The 20,153-nt window shown below is 44.7% G+C and overlaps 1 protein-coding gene across 1 annotated transcript in view; it reads left to right on the top strand.

Moving 5' to 3' along the window:
• Sh3rf3 (SH3 domain containing ring finger 3) overlaps nucleotides 1–20,153 on the top strand; it is a 308,575-nt gene that overhangs the window by 175,507 nt on the left and 112,915 nt on the right. The window contains exon 3 of the mRNA XM_028892438.2: nucleotides 14,718–14,813. Within this exon, the coding sequence (XP_028748271.1) occupies nucleotides 14,718–14,813 (96 nt within the window). The remainder of the gene's footprint in view (nucleotides 1–14,717; nucleotides 14,814–20,153) is intronic.

Consider the following 20,153-nt stretch of genomic DNA (forward strand, 5'->3'; position numbering starts at 1 on the left):
CTGCTCAGACTGTGGTTCTGCTGGTGTCTCTGCAAACTCCCGCATCTGACCTGCTTAAGATCATATGCTGTCTTTTAAATGACTATCCCAACAGCCCAGGAGCTCTTTCCTTTGTGAATCAATCCAGTATGATTCCCAGACTCTGTTCTTCCTACCCAAGGGACTGACTGCATATTGCTTACATCCAAGAGTCATATGAGAAAATCTTGGGTTTTTTTTGTGTCATATAATGACTTTGGAGCATGGATCCAATTTTTGAGTTTTCTTTTTTTTTTAACTGAAAAATATAGTTGATATCGGGAATACATTAGCAAAGGCATGTGATGAATGGAGTTCATAGGAGATATTCATATGTCTCCTGTCTATCCTTCCCTTTCTTCTGGTTCAGAGAAAGTCACAATTCTCTCAGAAGGCATGTCTGGCTTAGGGCAAGGAAACAATCACAAGAACAGAGTTTCCCCCCTGTGCCGCTTCCATGTGGAGAGACCTTGCCCTGGTCGTACAAAGCATGCTCCACAGTCCGCAGCCCAGGCAGCCGCCTGGACCAGCCTCCGGGTGCAGTCTCGCGGACCGTAGATTCAATCTCCACTGCCTCCTGCTGCAGGGATGCATGTTTTCCGGGCTTGGGTGACTCAGGCACGTTAGCTACATGCTCTTTCTGTATCCATGACCCAAAGCAGGAGGAGCCCAAAGAGAGATGGGGTCCTAAGTCACCCCTTTCTAAACATTCCACTTGCCTACTTGATTTGAAAAAGTTATCAGGAGCACTCAGAGTGGGGCTCAGCTCTCTTCCTGACCGTCTTCTGGATTCCTCTGGTACCGCCCTGAAAAGTGGTTTTAAAGAAGACACAGGGGTTCCAGAAAAGGACATGTGCTTACAGTACCGTGGCCTTGCCCCGCCACTTCTTTGGATCTCAAGGTGGGGTTCAAAGAAGCGAAATGGTCAACACCCGCACAATCTAAGTAAGAAGCAAGCAATGGTCTGGTTGCCTACCTGCAAAGTCCCATCTGAAGTTTTATAGGCAAATAAGATGAATGTACAACATGAGCGCTTTTCCCTCAGACATTCCTGCATGCTGACCTTGGCAGCATGGCCCTTGGCATGTTTACCATGGATGGAGGCAGTGACTTTTCAAAGCCCTGTCGCCAGGGCTCTGCTGAGAACCCATCTAAGTCAGTATCAGAACCTGCACTGTCTCCAGGGTTCTTTCTAACCCAGCACTAGGCCTTCTCAGCCCTCACTCCACTCCTTACCTAAGCCCTAGCTTACCCTTTACCTGGCCGTTTCTGTCTCCAGCAGGCCTCAGGCTTCCTGGCCTGGTACATCTATCTATCTGAGAGGACCAAGCAGACACCCTTACAGGCTACTCAAGTCTTCTCTCAGAGATCAGGCCTCAATTTCAGTTTCCTGAGACTGAGCAAGCAGTTTCTGAGAGGGCCATGAACAAAAGACAATATCACTGATGCCCCTGCCAGCAGGGACAGGGAGATAGGACGCACCAAGCCTGGGCCACGGAGCCAGCCCCCACAGTCAGTACGTGCTAGGTCAGCCAGCCTCTACAGCAGCTCAAGGACAAAGCCTGGGACTTGTCAGGGCCTGTCCCCAAATGGATAACTATAGCCCTGATGAACCTCAACTAACCCTAGCCAATTAAAAGTTGCTAACATGATTACCACTTGCATAAACCAATCCTGAGTCTGTTCCTCTGTAGTCTATAGACCCCAAGACACACACACCCCTTGCTTTACTCCCTATAAAAACCCTGCCCCATTGCTACTCGGGGTCTCTCCTGCTCTGCTGCTGCATCAGACAGATGGAGAGGCCCGAGTTAACTCGCAATAAAAAAAGACTCTTTGCTTTTGCATCGGATTTGGTCTCTTGGTGGTCTTTGGGTGTCTGGACTCTGGGTGCAACACTATCTACTCCCCCAGCTCTGTGCCCTTCCTCAACTGCTGGCAACTCAGCCCTCCCCTTGCTCTTTAGATCCTTCCTCTTTAGAGCTACCTCACTCCTGTGTGCTGGTGTGCCTGTGCTCGAGATTCCGTTTGTTTACCCTACCTTTTCGCCTCCTTAGATGCAGGCACTTACAATATAGCACTGTCTTCTTCTCCCTGAGGCTTGGTCAAGATCGCTTACTTCCCATTCTCAGCACGCAACAGTGAAGGGCATGCAGAAGGGAGAGAGATGGAAGCATCTATAATAGGGAAGCTAGAGCGCTCTGCGCGTGGAGAGAGCAGATCTGGCAGTCGGTAGTGTTCATGTTTTCTTGTCGAATCTCTTTAGCCTTTTCAGTTACTTTCCAGATGTGCCAGCTGTGAGGTGTGTTGGAGAAGCCAGCTCTGTGTCGGGGCAGTGAGAGGTCTGTCCCTGCTTCTCTCTCGGAAGAGTCCTGGCCACTGGCAGCAGCGGAGTTGGGACAGGTGATCGAGAGGTCTGTCAGATCAGACCTGGGGGCTGCAGAGCCAGCTTGCTCTGTGGGGGTCAGTGGCAGCCAATGACTCCATTAAGAGCCTCTGTGGGAACACAGCAGTGACCGGAGGCACAGTTCTGTGTCATTTCTACAGCCAAAAAAAAAAAAAAAAAAAACCAAAACAAAAAAGCTGGGGAGCTTCTGGGCTTCTGCATTTTTAATTCTCCCTCTTTCTTAACAGTGCTTTGAAGGGCAGGGCAGGGGGCTGTGCTTGGGGGTGGGGCCGTGGTCATCCTAGAAAGCTCAAGGGATCTGGTTTCTCCGGGCTCTGATGCATTACCACTTCTTTGGACATTCCTTAACTATAGTAGAGAGGACATGGGGGGGGGGGGCGGGGAGTTGACCCCAGGGTCTCCACACCTGCTGTTGCCAATATCAGTTGCGTGTGTTCTGCTTTCTCCAGCCCTGCCGAAGGGACCCTCCTGTGCCCCTTTCCAAGCTGTACCTGTAATGTCCAAGGACGCTGTGCTCTGGCAGCCTGGAAAGGTCTAGGGACATCCAGGTACAGCTGCTGTTCTTGACAGGGGACACTAGGCTTGTAGCTTTCTTCCTCCTCAAGTAGAAAAAGTTAACTGGCCTCATCAGTGTTAGAGGAGGCAGATACATTATTTAAAATGTCGATCTAAAGATCCTGATAGAAGGTAGCACTGTACTAGTGTATTATCCACTACGCCTTGGGAAGAAAGGCTATCTATCTCTTAAACAGCCCCTTCATCGTCACAGCTCCAACTTGCAATTATTTAGACCCCCCCCCCACCCTCCCTCTCGAGACCATCTGAATTCCGAGAAGAGCCAGGGCTCTGTGCCAATAGACATTTGGTATATTTTCCAAATTCAGAAATATCAGAGAATAGGGAAAACAGCATATGGATAAAGCCTGCCGCCCCGTAGTAAATAATGAGTACTTGACATGAAACTTATAGATGAAGTAGAGTTTTGCACCGGAAAATGTAATGACATCATGGAAACAGTTTTCATTCATAAAATCACCGCATACTACATGCTAGTTCATGCTAGTTCAGAACTAGCATGCTAGTTCAGAACATACATGCTAGTTCAGAAACACGTCTACCTGATTTGGCCATCAGTGATGTCTGTGGTGTCTTTTTGGCTTAGTTTGATCACCTACATCAGGGGGCTGGTAAACTAAGATGACCACCCAAACTGACCTGCCATCTGGTTCTGTCAATCTGGTTTTACTGGCACATAGCTGTGTGTGTCCATTCACTCAGGCATTGGCTACCTTCATGCATCTACCACAGAATTGAGTAAATGGCCTGAGAAACCCAAAAAGGCTTACCGTCTGGTCTTTCTAGACTTGGTTACTGATGTCTGCAATAGAGCACTGCTCTAGAAGACAAATGCACAGGTGTCTCTACATGCTCCCCACGTAGCACTCGGAACCTCCCTGGATGGGGTGTCCCCGAGGAGAGGGTGAGTGGCTGGCTGTCTTAGGGAAGCAGCTGAAAACCAATGGCCAGCCCTTGCCATCCCCATTAGGAAGTCTTAGTGTTCTAAGAAGGGGTATTTCTCCATGTACTAGAGAGCCTTCAAAATAATATTCCCTCTTTCCTTGCACTGACCTGAGGGTTTTTGAAATTTGTGGCAACACATCTGAGACCTGATAGGATCTAACCATAAAAATTAGGCACTGTTGTTTTGGTCTTGCATGGAGTGCTGAAGAAGTCCAAATCTAGAAGACATAACTTTATGAGGGTAGCCCTGACTTGCTAGACTGTGTATCTCTATCATCAGCACTAAAATATCCCTTCCTCACTGTTTTTGGATTAGGTGCAGATCTAGGAAAAACAAAAACAAAACAACTTTCTTAACATCCATAGGCAAAGTGAATTACTTCCTTTATATGGAAAGATGACTGGCTCTGTGTGTTCTCTTGGTTTGGTCCCTATAAAGAAAACAAGTACCCAGTGAATAAATGCATTCTGCATCCTGCTGCTCTCCTCAGGCTTCAGACAGGCATCGGATCCAGAGTGCCACTTGAGCCAGAATAGACAGCTACCACAAAGGTGCTGCCAGAGTGTCACTCAGCCTGATGGAACTGTGCAGGAACCACTTGCTCCTTAATGGACGTCACTGTAGCACACTTGACATGGGTGCGTTCAGGTCCCCGCTCATTGCATTAGAGAGCAATTTTGCTGTATGTTCATTGTGTTGCATGGTGGTCTCTCTCTGAAGCTAGCCTTCTCTCCACCAGCTTGGGAAGGGATCATTTTTTCCATAGCCTAAGGTCTCTCTTCCCATCTCCACTTAAAGACATTTATGTGTGTTGGCCACAAAAAAAAAAAAAAAAAAAAAAAAAAGGAAATGGTTTGCACTGTTTAACACTGGGAGTTGTAGCAAATTATCTGGCCTAAGAGGCCGTGCCTTTCTCTGGAATTGAGTTTGCTTCTCAATAGATTTTATCCCTTGTCGCTATCTTACTCCCTTAGGGTGACCCAGGATAAACCTGTATAGCTGAAGTTTTCCTGTGTCCCGACCTGCCAGCAGTCAGGACAAATCTCTCCTACTCAATGTCCCCCATGTAAACACACAGAGACTTATATTACTTATAACCTGTGTGGCCGTGGCAGGCTTCTTGCTATCTGTTCTTATATCTTAAATGAACCCATTTCTATTCATCTTTAAGTTGCCACGTGGCCCGTGGCTTACCGGTATCTTACATCATGCTTCTCCTCGTGGTGGCTGGCAACGTCTCCTGACTCAGTCTTCTTCTACCCAGCATTCTCCTCTCTCCTTGTCCTGCCTCCACTATCCTTCCTGCCTGGCTACTGGCCAATCAGCATTTTATTTATCAATCAATCATAGCAGCATATATTCACAGCACACAGGACATCCCACAGCAAGCCTGGTTCTTCAGTAGACAGTGATATCCTAGCTGGAGAGCAGAGGCACAGCTCCATGCTGCTCACACTTCCCAGACTCAGGGCTCCCACTTGACTTGGTTCCAAACCATTGATGTGATCATTGCCTTATTGTGTCCCCTCTGAGGGGACATGCCATATTCAAGGTGTTGTGTGATTTGTCCAATCTGAGTGGACTGTTCCCTTTTCTCCAGGGGGAAAGAAACAAGAAGAACTTTTCTTCTGTTTTGTGTAATAACATGCCAAAAACACCCACTAATAAGGCTTATTCAGCCTAATGATGAGTCTATCTTTATAATCACTGCCTAGCCAGGAAACGGCATGGTACCAAAGCTGGGTCCCCTCCATTTACCATTGCCTTCCTTTCCTCTCTAAGAACAGATGAATTGTGTTTACTCTTGAACTTCAGATACATAGAATCAAGTGGAGTTTAATTTTTTGTGTTCAGATTGTTTTCAGTGTTATAGTTATCAGACACCCATTGATTTGTTGTAGAATGCTATAGTTTGTTAGTTTTCATTGTTCAGTGGTTCTGTGAGTTAGTCTTTGAAAGGTAGACTTGAATTTAGAGTAGTTTTAGATTCGTAACAAAAGGGAGCAGATACAGAGATTTCCTGTGTACTACATTGCCCACCCCTAGCCTACACTAATTAATAAAGCCCTGTGGTGGAACATTTTTATCATGACTCAGCTGATCTTGTATCAGCCAGTGGCCATTGTTTATGTGGGAATTCATTTTGGGTATTGTACAGTCTGGATTTGGGACAAATGTAACACATATACACCATCATACACACTGTTTCCACTGTCCTGAAATCTCTGTGCTCCACTTTTAATCCCCATCCCTTCCTTTGCAGCCATGGAACTTTTATTGTCTTCATAGCTCTCCCTCTGATTTATTGTGTAGTCATAACGATATTACATGCCTACCTTTTATAGTGCCTTCTCTCACTTAGAAATGTGCATCTGTGTCTCCCTACAGCTTAATAGCTCCATTATTTTTAAATTAAAATATATTCGTGGAGAATTTCATACATGTGTACAATGAAATACGGTCATGTCTACTCCCCATTTCCTCCTCCTCCTGAATTCTTTCAATGTAACCCTCTTTGAACTAAATGTTTACTTTTTAATAATCTATTAAATCCTGTTAGTGCCGCCCATTGTACACACAAATGTGCAGCCATCCGCTGGAGTGAGAGCACCCTACCATGGCCATACCCCAAGGAAGAATGATTCTTCCATCCCACAGCAACTACCCATTGATCCTCACCATATTCACGCTAACATCAGTTGTTACTTTATTCCTAATGATGGCTGTTCTAACTGGGGTGAAATAGAATCTTAAAATCGTTTTCTTCTCTGTGTCCTTGACGACTAAGGATGTTCAGGGCTTCAGTGTTTCCTAGCTGAACCCTGTTAAGTTCCATAACACATTATTAATTGGGTTATTTTCTTAATGTTCAGATTTTTTAATTCACTGTATATTGTAGACATGATTCTTCTGTCAAAAGAATAGCTAGCAAGGCTTTTCTCCCATTCTGGCAACTGCCTCTTCATTCACTTGGTGGCTTCTTTTCTGGCAGCTTTTTAACTTCATGAGGTCCCATCTCTTAATTGTTGGTCTAAATGTCTGTGCTATCAGGGTCCTGTTCAGAAAGTCCTTACCTGAATCAGTACATTGGAGCATACTCCCTACTTTTTCCTTTACCAGATTCATGGTCTTGAAGTTTTTGATCCATTTGAGGTTGATTTTTTTTTTCAGGGATGAATAAAGATCTAGTTCCACTTTTCTACATATTTCTCTTAGCTAGGGTTTGTATTGCTTTGAAGAGACATCATGACCATGACAACTCTTATAAAGGAAAACATATAATTGGGGCTGGCTTACAGTTTCAGAAGTTTAGTCCATTATCATCATGGCAAAAAGCAAGGCAGCATGCAGGCAGACATGGTGCTGGAAAAGGAGCTGAGAGTTCCATAGCTGAATCCACAGGCAACAGGAAGTGAACTGTGTGCCACACTGGGCATAGCTTGAGCATGGAGACCTCTAAGATCACCCCCACAGTGACACACTTCTCCAACAAGGCAACACCTACTCCATCAAAGCCACACCTCTTCATAGTGCCACTCCCTTGGGCATTCAAACATGTGAGTCTATGGGGCTATTCCCATTCAAACTACCACAGTGGTGAAATCCAATTTTCTCTGCACCATTTGTTAAACATGCTGTGTTTTCTCCAATGTATTATTTTGGCCTCTTTGTCAAAAAACAGGCAACTGTACTTGTGAGTTTATATCTGGGTCCTCAGTTCTATTTCATTTATTTATGTGATTACTTTTTGTGGCAGTACCACACTGTTTATATGACCATGGCTCTGTAGTATAAATTTAAATCAGGTATGGTGATACCTATTACAATATCCTGTTTGTTCTGTATTGCTTTAGCTGTCTTTGGTCCTTCGTGCCTCTTTATAATCATTTGTATTTTTTTTCTCTGTCTGTGAAGAGTAGCTTTGGAGTTGTGAGTAGGGTTATATTAATTTTTAGAGTGCTTTTGGTAGAATGGCATTTTCACAAGATTAATTCCTCTGACCCATGAGCATAGGTGGGTTCTCCATCTCCCTCTGTCTTCCTCAATTCTTTCTTCGTGTTCAATAGCGGAGGGCTTCCACTTCCTTGGATGGATTTATTCTGTGTGTGTGTGTGCTTGTGTGCACATGTGTGTGTGTGTGTGTGTGTGTGTGTGTGTGTGTGTGTGTGTGTGTTAGGATTTCTATTGCTACAGTGAAACACTATGACCAAAAAACAAGCTGGAGACGAAAGGGTTTACTCAGCTTACACTTCCACATTGCTGTTTACCAATGAAGGAAGTTGGGACAGGAACTCAAATAAGACAGAATCCTGGAGCCAGGAGCTGATGCAGAGGCCTGGAAGGGCACTGCTTACTGGCTTGCTTCCCATGGTTTGCTCAGACTGATTTCTTATAGAACCCAGAACTACCAGCCTAGGAATGGAACCACTCACCATGGGCTGGGCCCTCCCCCATTGATCACTAATTGAGAAAATGCTTTATCATGGAGGCATTTCTTCAACAGAGGCTCCTTCCTCTCTGATGACTCTAGCTTGTGTCAAGTTGACACACACCAGCCAGTACTCTGTGTGTGTGTCTATTATGAATGGATTGTTTCCTCCATTTTTCTTTCTCAGTATGCTTGTTATTTGTATATAGGAACCGTCATAGCTAGAACAGCTACCTACTACATCAATGTGTTAATTTTATGTCCTACTGCTTTGCTGAAAGTGTTTATCAACTCTAAAATGTTTTCACTGGTGTCTTTAGAGTATTTTATGTAGAGAATCATACCCTCTGCAAAAAGGGATACTCTGATTTCTTCTCTCCCTATTTCTCTCTCTATTGTCTGACTAAGAATTCAAATACTTCATTGACTGAAAATGAGGAGAGTTGCTGCTCTGTCTGGCTCCTGATCTTGGTAGAAATGCTTTGAGGTTTCCTCTGTTCATTCAGTATGATGCTCCTAGTGTTTGTCATACAGCCTTTATGTTGAGGTATGCTCCCTCCATTCCTAGCCTCTTTGCGACTTTTATCTTGAAGGGATGTTGGATTATTTTTCAAAGGCCTTTGCTGTGATTGTTGAGAAGCTGGTATGATTTCTGCCTTTTATTCCTTTTATGTGATTGATTAGTATATGTTGATACACCCCTGCATTACTGAAGTATAGCCAACTTAGCCATGGTGAATGATCTTTCTGATGTGATCTTGAGTTCAGTTCGCAAATATTTATTGGGAATTTTTGCATTTCTGCTCATCAGGGCATTAGTTTGTAGTCTCTCTTTCCTGCTCTCTTATTTCTTGCATGCTTTTGAGAAGTCAAATGTTATTCCTTTTACTTTTTTGTTGTTGTTTTACAAATAAAGCCCCAAGCTTTCTGGATCCTTCTTCTTTTCTTTTCAATAGTTTGAGACTGTGTGCTGATGTAGTTTTGCAGCACGTATCCTGCTTTGGCTTGTATCTGACACTAAGTTGAGAACCTCTCACTTATTAATATTTCAGATATCTCTCTTCCAGTCATCTCATCAAAGCTCTTGGATGTGCTTGCTTGCTTTTTCTTCAGTTTGCTCTCTGTTTTCGTGTTCTGGAGGGTTTTAGTGGCAATGGACTCGTGCTCAGAGATTCTTATCCATGTCCCTTAGGTAGTCTTCACTCCTGCCGCTTCAATTTCAACAGCTAGCATTTCCTTTTTGGTGCTTCCTTTTACGGCTCTTACTGTGTTTACACTGCCCATCTGCTCTTGCGTGCTGTCTACTCTGCCCATGAGACTTCCAGCATCTCACTAACACTTGCTGTAAATCCCCAGTCTGTTCATCCCCATCATTGCCATCTCTGGGTCTTGGTCTGATGTTTCCTTTCAACCAGTGTTTGGTTGTTGTTTTGATTTTGGTTGTCTTTTAGTGTGCCTTGACATTTTCTCGCAATAGATCAACATATTGGGCTATATAAGAAGAATGACTGAAATAGCCTTAAGTGATGTGGTAGTGAAGAGGCAGGCTGTGGGCTGCATTCTAGAGTTCTGGGACTGGGACTGAGTCTTCATGAGCCTGAGACTCTGCCTGTGATGTCTGTACACTTCTCAGCTCCCTCCTTCCCATTAGTTGGGCCAAGATGTCAAGAGGGAGGTAGAAAAAGCTGGAAATAGGGCTACTGTATAATCTAGCTATACCATTTGTGAGCATACACCTAAAGGACTTTATATCCTACCACAGAGATACCTGTTCATCCATGTTTGTCAATGCTCTATTTACAGTAGCTAGGAAGTAGAAAAAGCCTAGATGTCCATAAACCAATGAATGGATAATGAAATTATTCATCAGTTAAGAAAAATGAAATTATGAAATTCACAGATAAAAGAATAGATCTGGAAATAATCATTATGAGGGAGGCAGCCTAGACCAAGTAAGACAAATGTCATATAGCTTTGAATCTCCATATATGTGTGTTTCCTTTGGAATCTCTGTTGAGTTTAGGAATTCAGTAAGGGGCCCATGGGAAGGGGCTTTCGAGGAAAGGTAGATAAATATATATAATGGTATCAGGGGAAAGAGGGAATAATAGGAATAACAGGAAGGGGTAAGTGCAGGGGGATAGGGAGGGTAGGATAAAGGAGAGAATAGATGGGGATAGCTAAGAAAGAGCAACGTCCTTTAAAAACATCCTATGGAAATCTACTGTAGAAGCTTCCTAAAATATATCCATATATATATATACACATATGGAGTTATGCTATAATGGAGCACAGCACCCCTACTAGACGCCGCAGGCTAACAAATGAAAATCATGGTGCCATCTATGGTTTACCTCTTCAGGAGGTTTTGGTTGCTGAGGTCCCATAAACCCCCAAATCTTGAGGGTTACTGCTAATGCTCTTGGTTACCCCCAGAACGCGACAGTAAAACTCTATTGCTGAAGCCATAGAACGTGGAGAACTGGAGCTGTTACTTGCCTGGAAGCTTTGTCCTACTGGATATCCTCAGACTTGGAAGGTGCTACACACATGACTACAAGAGCAAAGTAACCATCCATGTGTAAGCCCGACAACCTGAATTTGATTCCACATGGTGGAAGGAGGGAGCCAACTCCAGCAAGATGTCTTCTGACCTCTGAATGCACACACGTGTGCACACACATGACAGAAAGATAGATAGATAGATAGATAGATAGATAGATAGATAGATAGATAGATAGATAGATAGACAGATAGACAGATAGATAGATAGATATAGACTAATAAAGAAATACATAAATAACAAAGGAAGGAATGGAAATGGTAAAATTGTATTTCTGGAACGATGGCTCAGCAGCTAAGAGCACTAGCTACTGTTCTAGAGGACCCAGGTTCAATGCCCAGCACCCATATGGTAGCTCACATCTATAACTCCAGTTCCAGGGGATTTGTCACCCTCCTTTGGCCTCTGTGGATACTAGGCATGCATGTGGTACACAGACATACATAAATAAAGTAATGATTTTTAAAAGGAAAATTTAACTATACCTGTGATTTCTAATCAGATCTAACATTTTCAAATGGGTGTGATGGTAAATTGCTTTTCTTCTCTTGTGAATTCCCTGATTTTTGATCTGGCTCTATTTTCCCTTTAAAATCTTATATTTTGTTCCCACCATCATTTTATAGAGCAAAGATGTAAAGCCTTTCCTCTCCAAAAATGCTATTTCTTTTACTTTTTGTTTTGCATCTGGTTTATTAACATTAGAGGGTTTGTTCTTCAATCAAATCTTCATTATCTTACTTGGAGATACCTTCCCCAACTCAAATCTAAATCTTTATTTGTATTTTCTTTGTGGATTTTTTGGGGTTTTTCCAAACATGTCTTTAAATATTATGGAATTCATTTTGTCAAATATGTGAAGTTTTTAATGGTTTGACAACTTAATCCCATTTTCTGATTATTGCTAACATATGGAAATCGAATATTTTTTATGAGTCTGTTTTAAAATTGTCAGCCTTTCCCAAATTCTTATTCTAATTTTAGATGCTGCTGTTTTCTAGGTAATGGTGTATTTTTCTTTGTGGTTCTTATCCCTCTTACTGTATTTTATTTCTTTGGCTCTAAATTTAAGAACACATTAGACGACAGTGTAGCTATTTTGATTTTTTTCTTTATACTGAAATGAACATCGTTTTACTTATTTTTGTTTGCTTCTTGAGAAAATTTCCCATGTGCAACACAAAATACCCTTTACATAATATGTAGCCCAAGCTGGCCTTGAACTCACGATTCTCCTGCCTCCATGTCTTCGTCGCTAGGGTTACAAACATCCACCAGCACACTAAGGTCTCCTAGCACTTCATCATTTGTTTTGTGTACAGAGAAATACAGGTCACTGAGCAGCCTCGTGCCTACTGGTCAGTGTCCATTCTTACTAGGCACTGCCTCCCCCTCCCCTCCCCTCCCCCGTCCTCATCCCCCTCCTCTCCTGTTTCCACATATGTATTTCACACCCTCCTGTCCCTTCACCCCCTCCCTTAAGACCTCATTCTCCTCTCTGGCAGTTCTCTTCTCTCACATCGTCTGCCTGTGTGTCCCTTTCAATCTGGATTCTGCGTATAGAAGGACACGTGCCTATGTTTCTCTATCCCTTCATCTGCAGATGGATGTCTGGGTTCTTATGAACACGCAGCAGTAAATGCGGATGGTACAAGTACCTCTGTGTTGTATTTAGAATCCTTTGGGCACACGCCCAGGGGTAGTATGGCTGGCTTGCATGGTAGTTCTATTTTAGTTTTTGGAGGAACTTTCACGTTAATTTTCATAGTGGCTATAATAAGGTTTATATTCCTACCAGCAATGACTGATGATTAATGACTCTTTTCCCACATCCTACTACTCAGCATTTGTTACCATTTTATTTCTTAATGATATCCATCTGACTGGGGTGAGATAGATGCTCAAAGCTGTTTGCATTACATTTTCCATGATGGTTAAGGATAACATTTTGTTGTTGTTGTTTCTTTAAGTATGTATTGGCCATTTGTATTTCTTTCTTTGAGATCTGACTATTCCATTCATAAGCATATTTAATTGATCACATGATTTAGTGTTTGGGGTTACAGAATCTAGATACTAATTCCCCATCAGATGTACAGTTGACCATTGGGTAGGTTGTCTCTTTACTATGCGGAGGAATTTTTATTTCATTTAATCCCCTTTATCAATGTTGTTATTTCCTGTTACTATAGTCTTTTTTATCAAGTCCTTGCTTATGCCTGTATCCTGGAGTGTTTTTCTACATTTTCCTCCAGCACTTCAGGGGTTAACTAGTACAGTGAAGTACTTGATCCACTCTCAGTCCATTTTTACTCAGGGTGACTGTATCCTCCACTCCTTTGCATTTACATAGCCACTTTTCCTAGCCCTGTTTGTTCCCCAGATCCTTGTTGGAAAGCTGAACCTTAGGGCGGAGAAAATGAGAAGTGTCTGGTGAGCTTGCAGTCTACCCTGTGGTCACATAAGGATGTGCTAAAGAGATCTGTGAGCATGTCAGTACAGAGCCCACACCTCACTTGCTCACCCGAGTCCTCTGGAGCTGTGCCCAGCTCCCATCAGAAAGCTCCCTCAATTTTGATGATCACTTGAAAGTGTGCACCGCCTCGACTACTACAGCCCCAGTGCAGCATCTTCTCCAAGAGCCTCATGATGTCTACCTGACATGCCGTTCCTCTGACCTAGAGGGATGCTACAGATCCTGTCATACTGCTTCACTCATAGTATGTCAGCTTCCTGAGAAGGCAGGCCGAATAATAAGTGTTATCCCATCAAGTTTCATTGGCCTCCAGCTCCTAGAACATTACAGTTCCTGCTGGGCCATCTCGTCTTGCAGCACATACGCAAAGACAAAGGCTGTTAAAGTTTTGATAGGAAAAAGTTGGGCAAGATATGCTTGTAGGAGGTGCTCCAAGACATTCCTTGGCTATTAAAAGAAAGATGGACCCAGTAGAGTGTTGGTTGGCGGTAGGTGCAGATAGCTGTACTCTCGTGTAACATCAGCCCTCCTCTGACCTCCCTGGGGCAGCCCCTATCCTAGAAGTGAATGCACAAGCATCTCTCACCCCTGAACTCATCACTTTTCAGCATCTGCATCTCCCTACACCCTCTGTCCTTTCTGCCTAGGGCCCAGGTGCCTGTGAGTGTGTCTGGAATGTCTGCTTCCTCAGCAACAGCCTGTGTCCCAGCCTTACCTCCCTCCTGAGACACCCACCTCCCTCCATCTTCATGCCTGTCTCTCTTTTTCCATGTTTTCACTTTGTCTGCACACACTTGATTGTGTCTGATATGCCAAGGGATGTAAAAGAATACAGAGCATTACGTACTTACAAGTCTAAGTGTAGTTGAACTGTGTTATTCCTTTTTATTTTTTATTTTTTTTTTTATTTTTTGATGGAGCCAAAAACTTGAAACACTTTATACTGGAATTTTATATTGAATGACTGAATTTATCCTTACTTGAAGCATTTTTATCTCATTAAATAAATATTAAGAGCATTCATTTTAAAACACTGATGATATAGTAAATTGTTAGGCTTTTCACTTGAAAAATATTGCAATTATGATCAAATGGAAGGGCAGAGGGGCAGAGTGGGGGAGGGGAAGGTAAGATTGTAACTGAAATGGAAGAAAGGGTTTTGTTTTGGTTTTTTAACATGTGAGAGTCTGAATCTATGGCATGCTCTCCTTAGACTCTTTCTGCACATCAGTGGTTCCGTTCTAACTGTCCTCTTCTTTCCTTTTCGCTGTGTGCACACACGGTGGGCTCTGGGAACCTCAGGATGAAGTTTTAACTGTGATCCGGAGAGTGGACGATAATTGGGCAGAAGGCATGCTGGGAGACAAGGTCGGCATTTTCCCACTCCTGTACGTGGAGGTAAGCTCACTAACACACCTGGGTGCTGCTGATGTTTGAGTCACCAGAATGCGGGGGCCCCAGCCTGGGGTAGCCCCTTTCTGAGGTAGAGGGAGGTTCCTCCCCAAGCGTGTAATGCCTCTGCTTCCTGGAGGCTTCTCCTAAACTGCCCCGGTGTCTGAGGAATCCTCTGGCCACTTCCAGTGGTTACTCCCAGCCCTGGCTGCTGTCCCCCTCACGATGGGCTGCAAGGGTAGGACCTAGACAGCCTTCCCCATCCTCTCAGACACCCAGACCCATCGCTCACTTTCCTGAGACGTCGGAATCCTACTGCGCTGTCTCCCAACTCAAAGAGATGAGTTTGTGGTGAAGGTGGTAGCATCTCCCTGGACACCCACACAGATCTCCAGGAAACACGCTTGACCATTGGCCATGTCCTGGCCCTGATGGGAATGTCGTTCTGGATGCTGTGAACGTGTGTTGCTCTGATTTGGTTGATAAATAAAACGCTGATTGGCTAGTAGCCAGGTGGGAAGTATAGTATAGGCAGGATAAGCAGAGAGGAGAATTCTGGGAATAGGAAGGCTGAGTCAGGAGTCTCCAGCTAGACATAGAGAAAGCAAGATGTCAAGGCAGAACTGGGAAAAGGTACCAAGCCACGTGGCTAAACATAAATAAGAATTATGGGTTAGTTTAAATGTAAGAGCTAGTCGGTGGTAGGCCTGAGCTAATGGCTGAGCAGTTTTAATCAATATAAGCCTGTGTGTTTACTTGGGTCCAAGTGGCCGCAGGGCTGCGGGAGCCAGGCAGGACCAGGAAAACTTCAGCTACATGACCCCTCCTTGTGTTCTTGTGAGCTGGGCAACTCATCCAATAGGACCCACTCCACAGAGGGAGCCTGAGGCTAATCTAAGAACTGTTTGTTTCCTGGCTCCTTTCTGTGTCCAGGAAACACTCATTTCCCTGTGCCGCCTTAGGACAGTTGCTAAGTGGCCATGTAAACCATGCGTCTGCCCTGTGCTGTTTGTTCAACAGGATTTGCCCCACTGTGCGTGTCCACCATTTATCACTGCAAGGCTACATGTGGTCCATGAGTAGGCCAAATGTCTGATGACCACTAGGGGTATCTCATAAACTAAGACTGAATGCCAAACACTTCTCAGCACTTACTTTATCTTCCAATAATGTGAACATTAAACAATGACGACCACCTCCACTTTGTAGATGATCAGACAGAGCCCATGGGTTCTGGGGGTGTTGGGCCCCATGGCTGATATGTGGAGTTGTAGGGGTCACCACAACATGAGGAACTGTAGTAAACTGTATGCTGAGGGTCGCAGCATTAGGAAGGTTGAGAACCACTGCCTAGCAGTGCTGTGAACCTTTCAGCAGTCATCTCCATGCTGAGACCCAGGGCACCTTCTCAGTCATCAGATGACAACTAGGTACTGCACATTTGCTGGGATGTAGAAAGGAGAAGCCTACATCCATCACCATTAGGAACAGAAACAATGGAGACCCAGGGGTTGGGACAAGAACTAAGCCCAGCATTCAAAAAGGCCTTCCTTCCAAGGTCTTTAATCCAGGGGAGAGTAGAGTAGTGCCATTATTTTGATATTTTATCTTATGCTTTTAATAGAAGTAAAGTGAGCAGCCTAAGGCAATCTCTCTTCCCCCAATCAAGAGTTCAAGGATGGTTTGAATGGGCCACAGGATAGCTTTTGAAGGGCTCTAGCCCTGCCCTGTAGCATGAACACCCACCTGAAGACCTCCATCCAGCACAGTCCCTTTTCACGGGGCTCCAAAATAGTGTGGTCATAGTCAGCCCTCGGCGCAGCTCTCAGCTAGCTAAGGCAAGTTAGGGACATCCATTGTACCTTCAGACATGACCCCATCTGGACATATCTCCCATTCTTCACCTCTGCATTAGACAAGTGGCCTGTGACCAACCTTGTCACCTTTATGAGACTCAGTGCTGCACTCAAGGTGGTGAGAGAGACTAAGGAGACCAGCTTAGAACAGATAGGAGCATACGGGAGCAGGTCAGATTACACCAGGCCCAAGCCATTGGTCTGGTGTCGCTACATTTGGGGGTTAAACAAATCCTGTATGGTGCATGGGAAACTTCTGGTACTATTTATAGATTCTGAGAAAAAAATAGTGGTAGCAGAACTAAAACCCTGATTAAGCTAAATAGATGTAATCAGCCCCAAAGTAAATGTTACTAATGGCAACCGTCTCCTATGTGATGGTCCCTAGGATCAGTTCTAGAATGCATTGCCAGGCATTTGTTGAACCTCAGTCAGCTGCCTACTGGTTTGGGTTCATCCTCTCATGCAACACATTACTTCATCAACTATAAAGAGGGGAAGTTATTTTTGAACCCCTGTCTCTAAACATAGTGTTACCACCGAGAAAAAGCCACGCTCTGCAGCTGTGATTCAGGGCATGGTCTGTGGTGCTGTGATACTCTGTCATCCCATGGTACTTGGCGCTTCTGTCTTTTGTTGATTTTTCAGTCCCCTGACTGGGCAGGAGAATGTTTTTGGGGAGGAAGCTCAGGAGAGGTTGTATGTGAGTCAGGTTTCTCCAAAGAGATGGTTCCGTATATGCACAAAAGGATATTTATTAAGGAAACTGGCTCGTGCAATTATGGAGGCTGAGAAGTCAAACAAGCCACCTACAAGCTGGAACCCTGAGATGCTTGTGGCTTCATCTAAGTGCAAAGGTTTTATAGCCAGAGACTCTAATGGTGGGTTCTTCTGGCCTCAGGCAGAAGGCCTGTAAAATCCCAACAGTGAGGTGTAACTGCCAACTCTATTTGAACAAGTCTTTACTGGGAAATTCAATATATCCTTAGAAATTTGTTATAAAATAATACATCACCTGAAAACCCTTTATCCTCAACCACTACCCTCCCTGAGGGCTTCTGACTTAGCCACAGACCCACCCTTGAGGGCCAAGGGATAAGTGAAACTCCATGCCACAGTCCCCAAGTTTTGAACTTCCTCAACCCACCTAGTCAGGCAGACTGTGCCCACTGATGCCACCCTCAAGCCTTGTACCTGGGCAGACTTTACATGCTTGTAAGTTCCTCCACAAAACCCAAGGCTAGAGAGTCGGATGCTAATTCAGGGCCTTCCTAGCCCCTGGTTGGACAGACACTGGTCCTGGGCACACGACACATGCACTCAGCCTTAGCTAAAGAGAAGTTTGCATGGATATAGACAGACAAGTAATCCTGGTGTCTGTTTGATAATAGTTTTGGTCATTAGGAAAGTAGACCAGAAAGATGGATGTGAACATCCCATTGGCAAGACATGGCATTTGGTTCAAGAACAGTGTGTTCCCATAATCTGCAAGCTAGTATGGAACTCTCTGGTTGCTGAGTTCGTTCTAGATCTGGAAAGTGAAAAGACTTATGCAAGTTTTCTTCAAGAGACTAGACAAAGCTGGGAATATGTTAGCTGAGCTCAGCTGAGCATGCTGTGGGAAATTAGCATGCCTGCCATGCATCTGATGCAGTAGGCCTCACTTATCTCATCCAGGCGTCTGTCCTCTCACTACACAAGGTATCCAGGGTCCTCTCTGAGACTTTCCTCTGTTATATCTGCAAACAAACTCCATCTGTCATCGAGTCCCAGAACAGCCCAGGAAGACAGATGTGCTCCCATTGGCCTGGTGAGAAACGCCTGGATCACAGGAGAGAGCTCTGGCTGTTTTACTATCTTTCCAGGACAGGTCATTTACAGGGACAGTAATAAATGTACTAACACCCAAGAAAGTGAAAACGCGGTTATTTTTACACTTGACTTGAGCCCCTCCACTGGCTTCTTGCTGACTTACCTCTGTCCTCACCCATCTTCTTACTGAGGGACCCTAGCTAGAGTTATCCTCCGTAGGCTATCCTGAGCCACCTGCCTACCTTACCGTCTTCCATGGCTATAGAGAAGAGGGCTTCCTTGGCTCAGCTCCCCTCAGGCTGGTACACTTGCTTATCTATTCTTCATTTTGATATTTCCTATCTGAGTGATCCAGGCTTGTGATAACAAACCAGAGAGCTTCGCTATAGCCTTCAAAGCTCTAGTCTTAGTTTTAAAAAGCCAGTTGCAGTGAAGTGTGTGTGTGTGTGTGTGTGTGTGTGTGTGTGTGCGCGCGCGTGCGCGCGGATGTTTTTCTTTATTAAGAAATTTTCTACTCACTCTACATACCACCCACAGATCCCACCTCCTCCCTTCCCCCATCTCCCAGCCCTCCCTCCCAAGCCATGCCACATCCCCCAAATCAAGGTCTCCCGTGGGGAGTCAGCAGAGCCCAGCACACCAAGCCTAGGCAGGTTCAAGCCCCTTCCCACTGTATCAAGGCTGTGCAAGGTGCCAGATTCCCAAAAGCCTGCCCATTCACCAGGGATGGATCCCGATCCCTGTGCCTGGGTGTTCCCCAAACAACCATCTTCCATATCCAGAGGGCCTAGTCCAGTCCCCTGGGGGCTTCACAGCCACTAGTCTACAGTTATGGGCCTCCAATAGTGTAGCCAGTCATCTCTGCACTTCTTCCCGTCATGATCTCGACATCCTCCACCTGCAGAATCCCTCCTCTCTCTCATTGATTGAATTCCTAGAGCTCAGCCTGGTGCCTGGCCATGGATCTCTGCATCTGCCTCCATCAGTCACTGGACAAAGGCTCTATGATTATAGGGTATTTGCTAGACTGGTCACCAGAGTAGACCAGTCCAGGCATCTTTCAAACCATCCCATCTTAAGACATCGACCCCATTCTGACTTATCTCCTTACTATACAGTGCTATGGGATATCTTTCTGTATGCTGTGAATATGTGTTGCTATGACTGGTTAATAAAAAAGCTGCTCTGGTCTATAGTGAGCCAGGTTATAGCCAGGCAAGAAATCCAAGACAGAGACAGGAAGAAGAAAACAGAGGCAGGAAAGACACCAGCCTGCCACCCAAGGAGCAACATGCCAGCAGACCAGTAAAGCCATGGAACATGTGGCAAAACATAGATTAATAGAAATGGGTTAATTTAAGATACAAGAGCTAGCTAGCAAGAAGCTTGAGCCATAGGCCATCCAGTTCGAAATTAATATAAGCCTCTGTATGTTTACTTGGGCCTGAGTGGCTGCGGACCAGGTGGGACACAGGAAAACTTACGGCCACAATACAGTAAGTTCAAGGTGTTCTTGGAGGCCTTCCTTGAATGCCACACCCTGTCATGTTCTGTCTACACACACTCCCCATCTTCCACCTAACCACAAAAGAGCACAGGATAATGAAGGTGGTATGTTCTCTTGTTGAGAGGTCATGGGCTGGCCCCACCCAAGCACTTCAACTGGTGTTAGGTACCC

The sequence above is a fragment of the Peromyscus leucopus genome, chromosome 16_21 (genome assembly GCF_004664715.2).
Source record: "Peromyscus leucopus breed LL Stock chromosome 16_21, UCI_PerLeu_2.1, whole genome shotgun sequence".
In the NCBI taxonomy this organism is placed as follows: domain Eukaryota; kingdom Metazoa; phylum Chordata; class Mammalia; order Rodentia; family Cricetidae; genus Peromyscus; species Peromyscus leucopus.